General features: G+C 45.3%; 1 protein-coding gene across 1 annotated transcript in view; it reads left to right on the top strand.

Annotated features, from left to right (window-relative positions):
* The window catches only part of DHX8 (DEAH-box helicase 8), a 99,399-nt gene that overhangs the window by 34,964 nt on the left and 51,874 nt on the right, over positions 1-12,561 (top strand). The window contains exons 13-15 of the mRNA XM_077459581.1: positions 7,078-7,259; positions 10,421-10,615; positions 11,741-11,926. Coding sequence (XP_077315707.1) covers positions 7,078-7,259; positions 10,421-10,615; positions 11,741-11,926 — 563 coding nt within the window. The remainder of the gene's footprint in view (positions 1-7,077; positions 7,260-10,420; positions 10,616-11,740; positions 11,927-12,561) is intronic.

The following is a 12,561-nucleotide window of genomic DNA, read 5'->3' as shown; positions in this document are numbered from 1 at the left end:
TTTGAAATCGTTACGCTCGGGCCCTCCACTGAGCCCAGCTCCCAAGGCAGCCCCAGTCAATAGAGCTCTTGACCAGAGGAGCCCACGGAAGGACTCTCCCAAGCGCTTCAGGGCCTCAGGTCCTGCTCCCCACGCTCTCAACCCACGTTGATAATCACCTGGACCGTGTTACCTTTTCTATCTTCCCTGCTTTGTAGGGACGAAGCTTTCCCCACCACTCGTTTTCACATGGTGGAAGTGGCTTCTGTTTTGACTGACTCCCCTCCTGGACCACCAGCGCAATGTGCGCGCTCACAAGGTATTATTTGCCCAGGGCCGTGATTGGCACTGTGCGCTACGTTGTCTACATCTATGTCTTTTCCATGCCCCATTCGCCCTCGGCTTATGGATGCTCTGTTATTATCCTATTATAACTGTTTGTTTTATTCCCCCTTTCTCAAATGTATGTATCTCCTTGATTTCATCCTCCTTTTGTAGGTCGCACCCACTTGTTCCCCCCTGCGGAGTCTTCTGTGCAGACCGTCTCATTTCGTTTTGATCCCTGCCTGGGTTGACGGCATGTCATGCTCCCTTTTCTAGGGCAGCCTCATATACATCAGTTTGATGGCCTGGTTCTGGGAGCTGGTCTACACAGTGACCCCCATGCGGAAAAAAGTGAAGTTCGCAGAGAGTTGTTTTGTTTGGCACGTTTGCCACTCCCTTTCCCTTCCCTTCCTTCTACCCTGTCATATTGCTGCACTCCTACCCAACGTATTCTCCTTTGATGTCATCATACCGAGGTCCGTCCTAACCTTTTCTGGAGCAAAGCTCCTGCTGTTACATGCCCCGGGTCCTCCCAAACACATGATATTGTTAATTCCCACTATCACTGCACTTAACGATCCACCATGCTACAAGTAGTCTCGTGGAACGTTAAAGGGCTTCGTTCCCCCAACAAACGAATGAAGGTACTACGACACCTCAAGAGACTCAAGACAGACATAGCGCTACTTCAGGAAACCCATCTCTCCTCATCGGACTTTGTTCGGATGAGGAAGCTCTGGGTAGGGGAGGTGGCAGGTTCCGAGGCTGTGGGTCGGAAGGCAGGGGTTCTTATTCTTGTCAATAAGAATCTCCCTTGTAAGATCCTATCTACAGACACAGACCAACAGGGCAGACTCCTCACAATCAGGGCCCTCCTAGGGACCAAGGAAATTGCTATTACAAATGTTTATGCCCCTAATAGTCCCACGAAACCCTTTTTTGGCACACTGACTAGTTGGCTCTTGCGCTTCCCACACCTCCCACATCTGGTAGGGGGCGACTTCAATTCTGTTGCCCACCCGGCAGACGACAAATCTTCATCCCTACGTCCCATACTCTGTTCAACTGTTACCACTCCCACGAGCCTGGCATTGACTATGGAATCCCTCCACTTACATGACGTTTGGCGACTACACCACCCGACCGACCGGGAATTTTCCTTTTATTCTTATCCCCACAATGTTTTTTCTAGGATTGACTATTTTTTTGGTTCTGATGATCTAATCCCTTTCCTTCCGACGGCGGAAATTCATGACATAGCCATATCGGATCATGCTCCGATATCGGTGACCCTAGAGACCCCCGACATACATCCCAGTCCCAAAATATGGCGCTTCCCTTCCTACTTGCAGCACAATGCAGACTTTCAAGCTTACATGACGAAAGAATGGGCTTCATATTCTCAAACAAACGCAATACATGCTGACAACCCGCACTTGTTTTGGGATGCAGGTAAGGCGTTCCTTAGGGGACGCATTATCTCGTATGCCTCCTCTTTCAAGAAGCACGCCCAATCTCAGTACAAAGCTTCCAGTTCCAGATTACATCTGGCCCAGCGAGCACTCTCTATTTTAAACTCCCCCGAAAATCGCGAAGCTTGGCATACAGCCAAGCAGTCATTTGACACTTGGGCTGAAACCTTGGAAACCACTAAACGAGCTCACTTTGACGCCACGCTACATAATTTGGCAACAAAGCTGGCAAGCTTCTTGCCAGATTATGCAAGGGAACCTACCGTCCCACGGTCATATCGGCGCTCCGCGACCCCGACGGCACAATCATGTCCACTCCGAAGGGCATCAATACGGCGATGCTCCGCTTTTATAAATCCCTATATGCGGCGGACCCCATTGACCGACCCACTGCTCGCGATTTTCTCGACGAAACGCAATTGACTCAAGTATCTCCCTCTCAACTCGACTCGTTAAACGCCCCTATTTCCCCATTGGAGAGATCCGACACGATTCGTAAGCTAGCCTCCTCCAAAGCCCCAGGCCCAGATGGCTTCTCAGGCGAGTTTTATAAATCCCTAAACACACTTCTAACTCCGACCCTGGCTGATGTCTACCAACATATATGGTCCGGTGGCCCCTATCTCCCGTCTGGTAACCAAGCGATTGTTAAGTTGTTAGAAAAAAAGGGTAAAGACCCGCAAGAGCCTGGGTCATACAGACCCATCTCGCTCCTTAATCTTGACGTCAAAATTCTTTCCAAAATAGTAGCCAATAGGCTGGCTGACATCATCCCCTCCCTGATTCACTCCGCTCAGTCCGGCTTTGTCAAGGGCAGAACGGCAACTATCAATATCAGGAAGGTGATGATGGCATTAGAATATGCTAGATGCCATCCAACCAGCGATCTAGCCATTATTACCCTAGATGCCGAAAAGGCATTTGACAATGTCAACTTTGAATGGCTTTCCATGGTACTGGGGGATATGGGCTTCACCGGTCCTTTTCTACACTTGATCAGCTCTATGTACACTTCCCCTGCAGCCAGACTGGTGGCCGCTGGCCTCCTTTCAGATGAGTTCCGGCTACATAAGGGGACCCGACAAGGCTGCCCCTTATCCCCACTTCTCTTCAATCTAGCCTTAGAGCCGCTATCCAGATACTTGACATATAACGCCCCGCTCCACGGGATCAAAATCGGGTCGCACGATCTAAGAACCTCCCTCTTCGTGGACGACGTCTTGATATTTTCTGCCAACCCTTCCGCAGACATGCCCACGATCAAATCCTTATTTGACCGCTTTAGACAGTGCTCAGGCCTGCGTATTAATTACTCCAACAGCGAAATACTCCCTTTGGGATCCCTTCCACAATGGGCAAACCACTCCATTTTCAAGATAGCTAGCACCCATATCACATATTTGGGCATTAAGATAGGGAAGCTCCCCTCATCTCTTTATCACTTGAATTACCCCCCCCCTCTTTACTAAACTTATACAAGAATTGGATAACTGGATGGATCTGCCTCTTTCGCTCTTGGGAAGGTGCCACCTGGTAAAAATGGTTAGCTTTGCACGCCTTCTGTATCCTCTTCAGACGATACCTTTACTCCTTAGACACAAGGATGTAAAACTTTTAAATGCATCAATTTCTAAATTCCTGTGGCGAGGTAAGAGACCCCGCATTGCCTTCTCTAAACTTCACCTTCCCAGGAGCGAAGGGGGTATTAATCTTCCCAATGTCAGAATGTATAACTTAGCATGTCTTTTGAGGGTAGGTCTGGACTGGATATCCCAAAAATCCCGCTGCTCCAACTACCCACTGGAAGCTGCAATGACCCATCCTTACTCCTTAGCTGCACTTCTCCATTGCAAGTGGAAACAATTAGATCCGCCATTGCAACACAACCTCTTACTGAGAGACACGGCCATCGCCTGGAGAGAAACACGGAAGAGTCTTAAGCTGTCTCCCTTCATATCTAGACATCTCCCGATACAAGGCAACCCGACTTTTACCCCTGGGCTGGACCGCCAACCCTATGAAACATGGCGTCAACAGGGTCTTGACTCTTTCTTCTCGTTGTGTGACCCGGACTCTGGTCGGCCGCTTCCCTTCCGTAGGCTAGCCATCAAGTTCTCTTTGCCGGACTCATCCGCCTTTCACCATGGCCAATGCCTTAGTTTCATGCAGAAAACATGCAGAGCAGAACATGCAAGATTCCAATCCTCGTTCATTAATGTACTTCTTCGCAAGGACTCTTACGGTATCTCTGATATCTACAAACCTCTACTACTGAACACTTCTTCCTCTTTGGAATTTTCTTCGGTTTCTAACTGGGCTAAGGACTTCCCGAGTGTCGATACTGTGGATAGGGTTCTACAGGGACTAAAATCAGTCTACAATCTGGTCCCAAATGAAACCTGGAGGGAAACCCAACTAAAAATTGTACATCGAGCACACATACCATTTCTGCACTCCCCACCTTCCGGTCAACCTGCGGCCTCTCTGTGCCCTCTATGTCAGCAGCCGAGACCTTCCCTCACCCACCGCTACTGGTCTTGCACGGCTATCTCCTCATTCTGGGATGAAGTTTTAGCATTTATCTTCGAGATAACACTCCTGAAACTCCCCAAGGACCCGTTACTCCTTATCTTTGGTCATTGGGACCCCAAACTGCTCCCTTGGTCGGCTACTTCCACACTTCTGGGCAAGGAATGGGCCTTGCTCTGCTTGTTACTTGCCAGGAGAAACATCCTGGCTAACTGGACTTCCACGAATAAACCATCTATACCACAAGTAGACAGAGAACTTCTGCGCCTCCTCTATCGGGACAAACTAAACACTAATTTCCTGCACGCCAAAGCCAAACTTCGTTTTCACAACAGATGGGACTTATATGTGGAATCTAAATTCACCCCTCAGGAACGAGCCCACCTTGAGGACCATTCCTTCATCTATAAGGGACACGCACTAACAGCGACAGCTGCTGCAACCTGAACCCATAACATGCGGGTCTCTATGCTCCACACTCTCCTCCCCCTCACACGGGGTCTCATGTCTTTCTTCACCTTCCATGGACGACCGGCAACTGTGCAGCTCCCCCCCCCCCCCCCCCTAGGTATTGATCAGCACCTATACTTTATGTAGCCCTGTAGATTGATTCTATATTGCATACCAGGTTATCTTCTAACCACCAGATCCATCCAGGGGAGGCCCCTCCTTCTCCCTCTTTTTTTGGGGGGAATGGGGAGTCTTCCTTTAAGCTATGTACGATATGCTTAGTTGCTACCAAACCCTAACCTGCCTGTTTGTTTCCATCCGTTTTCTTTTCTGTTTCAATGAGAAAAATTTGAGTCTCTATTTCTTTTGTATATTTTGTTTCATGCCTTTTTCAATAAAATTTTATATAAAAAAATAAAAAAAAATCACGGCTCGCCGCCATTATTGGTAAAAAAATAAAAATGCCAGAAATCTATCCCCTATTTTGTAGACGCTATAACCTTTTGCGCAAACCAATCAATATACACTTATTGGGATTTTCTCTACCAAAAATATGTAACAGAATACATATTGGCCTAAACTGATTTTTTTTTTTTTTTTTTTTTTTTTTTTTTAAATTTTAAATTTAAATTTTAAATTTTTTAAATTTAAATTTGTCACTTTTATTTTTTTTGGTTTATAGTGCAAAAAATAAAAACCGCAGAGGTGATCAAATACCACCAAAAGAGAGCTCAATTTGTGGGGAAAAAAGGATATCAATTTTGTTTGGGTACAGTGCACGTCATTGCAATTGTCAGTTAAAGCAACGCAGTGCCATATTGCAAAATATGGCCTGGTCTTTAACCACTTGCTTACTGGGCACTTAAACCCCCCTCAGTCCCAGACCAATTTTCAGCTTTCAGCGCTGATGCACTTTGAATGACAATTGCGCGGGCATACAACACTGTACCCAAATGAAATTTCTATCATTTTTTTCCCACAAATAGAGCTTTCTTTTGGTGGTATTTAGTTACAGCTCGGAGTTTTATTTTTTGCTAAACAAACAAAAAAAGATGCAAAAAAAAAAAAAAAAAAATCATGTTTTAATAGTTTGTTATAAAATTTTGCAAACGGGTCATTTTTCTCCTTCATTGAAGTGCGCTGATAAGGCGGCACTGATAGGCTGCATTGGTGGGCACTGATGGGCTGCATTGGTGGGCACTGATAGGCTGCACTTGTGGGCACTGATAGGCATAGTTAAGGCGGCACTAATAGGCACAGATAAGGTGGCACCGATGGGCACGGATAAGTGGCACGGATGGGTGGCACGGATAAGTGGCACGGATGGGTGGCACGGATGGGCACTGATAGGTACCACAGATAGATGGGACTGATGGGCACTGATAGGTGGCACTGATAGGTGGCACTGATAGGTGGCTCTGATAGGTGGCACTGCTGGGCACTGATGGGCGGCACTGCTGGGCACTGATGGGCGGCACTGCTGGGCACTGATGGGCGGCACTGGGGTGCAGCACCTTTGAGGCAGATTGGGTGGCACTGTGGTTGGCACTGTGGGTGGCACTGTGGGCATTATGGGCACAGACGGGGGGCACTTACTTTTACTTTGTTATATTTCAGGATGGCACTGCGGGAGGCAGGTGGGCACTGGCAGGTGGCATGTGGTGCCTTTCATTGCTGGCCGTGATCGGGACTGATGTCCCGATCACGGCCGCCGGTGATCGGCTTTTTTTTTTTCTCCTCGCGCTGTCAGCGCGAGGAGGAATAATAGCCGATTACCGGCTCCGTTCTATCACATGATCAGCTGTCATTGGCTGACAGCTGATCACGTGATAAGGGGTCGGGATCGACCCCTTACACGGATCGGTGATCAGGCGAGTCTCACGGACTCGCCGATCACAGAGCGCGCCGCGCGCGCCCCTCAGGGGGCGCGCAGGCCGCTCGTAACCAGGACGACGTCAATAGACGTAGTCCTGGAAATCTAGGTCCGCGCTAATGCCGTCATTCGGCAATAGCGCGGTACCCAAGTGGTTAAAGGGGAAAATCCTTCCGGGGCTGAAGTGGTTACATTTTCTGAAAATTGATTATTTGAGCAATGGTTCTCCTTATATAATTTAGTTTTTACTTGACAGCAATGACAGTGAAATCTGACTGTTTCATTACAACTGAAGAGAGGAGCTGTTTATTTGGAAAATGGTAGCTGGAGCCATACTTTGCTTTAGTTTCCCGCCTGCTGCTGTACTTTCACTTGAAAAGTTTGGATTGTGTTTTTTAGTTATGTTTTTAATACCTGAGTTTCATACAATTTTTGTGTTTCATTTCACAGTTGATGGCCGACAGATTGCTGCTAACATGAGGGGTATTGGAATGATGCCGAATGATATTCCAGAATGGAAAAAGCATGCATTTGGTGGCAACAAGGCCTCCTATGGAAAGAAAACTCAGATGTCAATTATCGAACAGAGGGAGAGTCTCCCCATTTACAAGCTGAAAGACCAGCTGGTGCAGGTAAAGTCATAACAGGCTATAATGTTTGTTTCTTTCAGGAGTCTGTTTTGGATAAATGATGATCTTGGGGTACAGGGCACTAGACAAGCCCTTTGTCTGTTAAGACTCTTCCCCATGTTTTCAGTTTTTAGTTCCCTGGTGCTACAGTATTAGTACCCTCTTAGAGGGTAGTCTAGATCTAATTGCTTGAGTTTCCCTCCTATGGTGCTACGTTAAAATGTATTTAAACCCAAACAATGAATATTCTTATTTTATTTCATCTTCCCTGTTAAATATACCATTGGAAATGTTTTGTTATATCTGGAAAAAAAGACAGATAAATGGGCATTTCTCTCTCCTGCACTTTCTTTTCTTTTTTTTTTTTTTTTTTTTTTTTTTTTTTTTTTTTTTGCCTTGACATACACTTTACGTTTTTAAAAATGACTAAAGACTAAATGAAACACAATTGTTTTTAGAGTAGTTTTTGGTTTCTTTTTCCATGTACAGGAGTCCTCTAGCGAAAGCCGTGGATGGCTTTCTGGCTCAGTGTAGTCCAAACACCCTGATCAAAGCCTTTCATCCCCAGAAACCTTCTCGCCTGTCTCCCTTCTAGCTTGTCGTTCCATTCACCTCTGACTCTGTGGGATCTAAATCTGGTTCTCTCCGCACTCCATAAACTCCTGCACGTTTATAATCAATCATAAACTGTTTAAAAGATAAATTCACCTTTTGAAGAAAAATAGTAAATGCACATTTTTTGCAGGTGAAAAAATGTGCATTTATATTTTTTTCCCTAAGGGGCATGCAGAGCATTGCACCTGCAATCATCAGCAGATTGCAAGTGAAATGTCAGGCTCCTGCAGACTCTCAGGATAGCTCTTTGCCATGCCTCCAATTCAGGCAGGCAGTTACCTGAATTGGAGAGCAGGAAGTGTCCTCATAGTTCAGTGAGAACTATAAACCATCAGCTGCAATGGGGGGTTGCATGCTGAACACGTTACATGTTACACCCTAAATACGGGTGTAACGTTTTTGGAAAGGTGAACTTAGCCTTTAAACCCATTAGAGACATTCCTCTCTCTATGCTTGTCTACAAGATAGTGTTTCTTGTTGCCATCACCTCTGCAAGGGTATTGTTTGAGCTGGTGGTCTAATTCTGCAAGAAACCCTTTCTGGTTCTGCATAGGAACAAGGTGGTGTTGAAGCCTAGGACTTCCTTCTTGTCAGTTTGTTTCTGCCTTTCACCTCAGTCAGGATATCGTTCTTCCTTCCGTTTGTTTGGCTTTAATTCACCAATAGGATATTTTATTCCATTACCTGGATCTTTCAGCTACTGCTTCTTTCTGGAAGACTTATACCTTTTATGTAATCCGCAATGTACCCTGTAAGGTTGCACTAGCTTCAAATTGCACCATCTCTAGTTGGCTTAGGCAGACCATTATCCAGGCTTATGGTCTATAGCAGAGGTCTTCAAACTATGGTCCCATTAGTTGTTCAGGAACTACAATTCCCATCATGCCTAGTCATGTCATGTCATGTGAATTTGAGTTTTAATGCCTCATGGGATTTTTAGTTCCGCAATAGCTGGAGGGCCAGATTTTGGAGATCCCTGGTCTATAGGATTGGGTTCCATCTTTTCCTGTAAAGGCATACTGCTAGATCCTTGAGTGCTTATTGGCCTTTCTAGCCTCAAGCAACTATTTTAACAGATTTGCAAAGCTGTCAACTGGTCTTCTGTCCACCCATCCACTTATCTACCTGGTGGACGTTGCTGCCCCATCTGATGCCAGCTTTAGACATAAGGTCCTTCATGTGTCTCTTTGAGCTGAAGGCAGTCCCTGGTTCTCTGTAGTTTCTTTGGCCTGTTAGCGTTTATTTACTGTTAGTTAAACCCCCTAGCTGGACTGCTTGTGGTCATGCTCTCAGTACTTTTCTACAAAACTGAGGCATGCTGGTAGTAGTAGGCTGGGTTATCCTGGGTTATCCTGGGCTGGCCTACAGTTGTTTTTTATATGACAGTGAAAGACTGTGTCCTATAATGGACTCCAAGAAAAGGCTTACGAAAATACTTTTTGTACTTTAACAATGCGGACTGTGTGGAGCTTCACGTATCCTATGGAGTTCTTTGTTTAACGCTGCAATAAACTCTGTGATTTGACGTAGACATTACTCACATGAGTTTCATGTCATATGACCAGACTCTTCCCCCTCAATGGCGATTCGCTTTATATTGCAGATTATAATTGCACGCCTAAAAATGCATACATATGTACGTAACCACTTGCTGCCCACCATATAGCAATATGACGTCGGAAAAGTTGTTGCGATATATCCTGACCGGTCGTCATATGACGTCGCCAGGATATCAAGCCGCTGACACACCGCAACTCCAACCTAGGTATAGAGTTTGTTTAGACTCTGTCAGACGCGAGTAGGGGATAGCCGATCGGCTGCTCCACCGGGGGGGGGGGGGCGGGGGGGGGTGTTTATGTGCTGATTATCAGCGCATTCCCCCAGGGATGCCCACACTGGACCACCAGAGATGCCACCAGGACCCACCACTAGTCACCACCAGGTATGCCACCCTAGACCACAATGGATGCCAATCAGTGCCCACAATGAGCATCACTTATTGACAGGCATTATTGTTTGGCACTGATTGGCATCAATCAGTAGCGTCCATTAGTGTACATCAGTGCCAATCTGTGCCGCCCATATGTGCTGCCTTATCAGTGCCCTTCAGTGAAGGAGAAAACTTATTTACAAATTTTGGAACGGAAACAAACATTTTTGGTCTTTTTTTGTATTTCTTTAGCAGAAAATAAAAATCCCAGAGGTGATCAAATACCACCATAGGAAATCTCCTATTTGTGTGAACAAAATTATAAAAATGTAGTTTGGGTACAGTGTAGCATGACTGCGCAATTCAAAGTGCGACAGCACAGAAAGCTGAAAATTGGTCTGGGCAGGAAGGTGTATAAGTGCCTGGTATTTAAGTGCTTAATGTGTTTTTTCTCCCATGTTAGGCTTTACCCTCCTTTATGAATTCAGTTCTTGCTTTAGTGGTAGGGTTGTCCCCAATAGAGAGCATGTTCCCCTTTTTTATGTGGGGGGCGGGGAGGGAGAGTTTATTTGTGCAAACATTTTATACCTGCTCTAATGTACATTTTATCTCTTCCCAGGCTGTTCATGACAACCAAATACTAATAGTAATTGGAGAAACTGGCTCTGGGAAAACCACTCAGATCACTCAGTATCTAGCAGAAGCTGGCTACACGACGAGGGGTAAGATCGGTTGTACCCAGCCTAGAAGAGTGGCTGCCATGTCTGTTGCCAAAAGAGTGTCTGAGGAATATGGCTGCTGTTTGGGGCAGGAGGTATGCTCATATTTTTTATCTTTCTTTGATGGCATATCCCATCCTCTGCTTCTTGCCTGCATATTGGATCAGACATCAGGGGCTTCTGCAGACACAGAACTGCTGCTCTACTGACTAGCTATGTCAATTCCACATTCTCACACACACTTCTCCAGTCCTCTGTGCCATTTACTTTGTCACCCCCATCTTCCAACACCCTCTCTAGCTGGTATAACAGTTTGTCACTTTAAAACTTCCCTAAACAGTGCAAGAAACTGTATAGCAGCTATTGTGCACAATGGTGAGTGCTCAGATGGTCAGTGCTGGCCATGTGACCGTGCTGACCAATGCAGATTACTTCTTCTTTGTTCCATGGTGCTGTCAGGGAAGAAAGGAGCCTCAAAAGGTTTCTCATTGGCCAGTGCAGTCACAAATCCAGAGCTGACCCAAAGAGCACCTGTCAATGCTTGTATTATACTTTCACGCAGCCTCTGGCGCTGTGTGCTTATGTACAAAGGTGGTGGTCCATTATACACGCTGGAGAGAGCATTGAATAATGGGAATCGCATAAGGTACATGCAGCTAGGACAGGAGGGATGGGGAGGTTGTAGCGAGGTAGTACACCTTTTCATTTTTATTTTATTTTTTTGTGGAAAGGGGAGCTAACCCTTTAAGGGTTTGTTTATATTTGAATGTGTGGACGTGTGCCTTAGTCAGTCTGGTATTGATGAATGCAATATTCAGTCTTGACTGGGAGAACACAGATTATTTCTAGAGGGTCCAGGATCAAGTGATTAGTAATCCAGCTCTTACTAAGAATTGGTGACGTTCCTAATATAGAAAAGATTTATGGGTGGTTCTGTGCAAATGTGTGTGTGTATATGTATATTCTCTATCTCATAAGAGCATGAACAGGTGTTGCCATGTCAGAATAGTCTGATCCAGAGAGGGAGCTGAAGCTGCAAGAAATAGTTTTTTTTTTTCTCCTGTAAAAGTTGTTTGGCAGTAATCTATTGCAGCTTATTATTAGTTAGGGAGGCTGTCCACTATATTGAATTGCCCTTAATTGTAAAGTAACCAACCTGCAGATATTCCATCCATAAAAACAAACCTTTCAAAAATGTGCCTTTTTTATTTGTTTTCTAGGTGGGTTATACCATTCGATTTGAAGATTGCACAAGCCCAGAGACTGTCATCAAATACATGACAGATGGTATGTTGCTAAGAGAATGTCTTATTGACCCAGATTTGACCCAGTACGCCATTATCATGCTTGACGAAGCACACGAAAGGACCATCCACACAGATGTTCTGTTTGGGCTTTTAAAAAAGGTACACATGATAATTACATGATATTTAAATTTGAAAATGTTTTTTTGTTGACCCGTTCCATGTGCTTACGTTTTTTTAATTTTTTTATGTGAACCCATGGTTTAAAAATTGCTTAAGTTCTTACCGTCCGTGCTATAGCCGAAAGATGGCTACTTTGTGGCTCTCCAGTTCTGGGAGGGTGCATAGGAAAGTGTCTAATCTCTGTGTGCATTGGAAGACAGCTGATCTCAGATCAAGGTAGAGGTCTAATCACAGTGGGCATTTGCCATGTGATCAGCTGTCTCCTGTCATAGATGTAAATAGACTTTGGTTATTGGCTCTTCTTTCCTCACACAAAGTCCCCAGTATTGAAGTGGGTAAGGAATACCATTCAATGCTGTGTCCTGTGGTGACATAGGTGTTAGGGCATGGAACCAAAATGCATGGTGGGGGGACACATACTTGCAGTTATGTAAACCCAGGTACCTGCACAGTAGCCTTTTTGTTTTTGGCTTGGCTTTGAGCATACAAGTATTCTTGTTTAACACTTAGCTCTGGCCTCTCACTTTTTGTGACATGCCCTCTTGCTTCAGCATAATTAGATTCGTTATCTATTAACATCGTAGATATAGCAGAAAAATTACAAAGTGTGATTG

Source organism: Lithobates pipiens, unplaced genomic scaffold (assembly GCF_037356315.1).
Source record: "Lithobates pipiens isolate NorthernLeopardFrog02 unplaced genomic scaffold, aLitPip1_a1.2 Scaffold_28, whole genome shotgun sequence".
Classification (NCBI taxonomy): Eukaryota; Metazoa; Chordata; class Amphibia; order Anura; family Ranidae; genus Lithobates; species Lithobates pipiens.
This window is presented reverse-complemented; position numbering and strand designations above follow the sequence as displayed.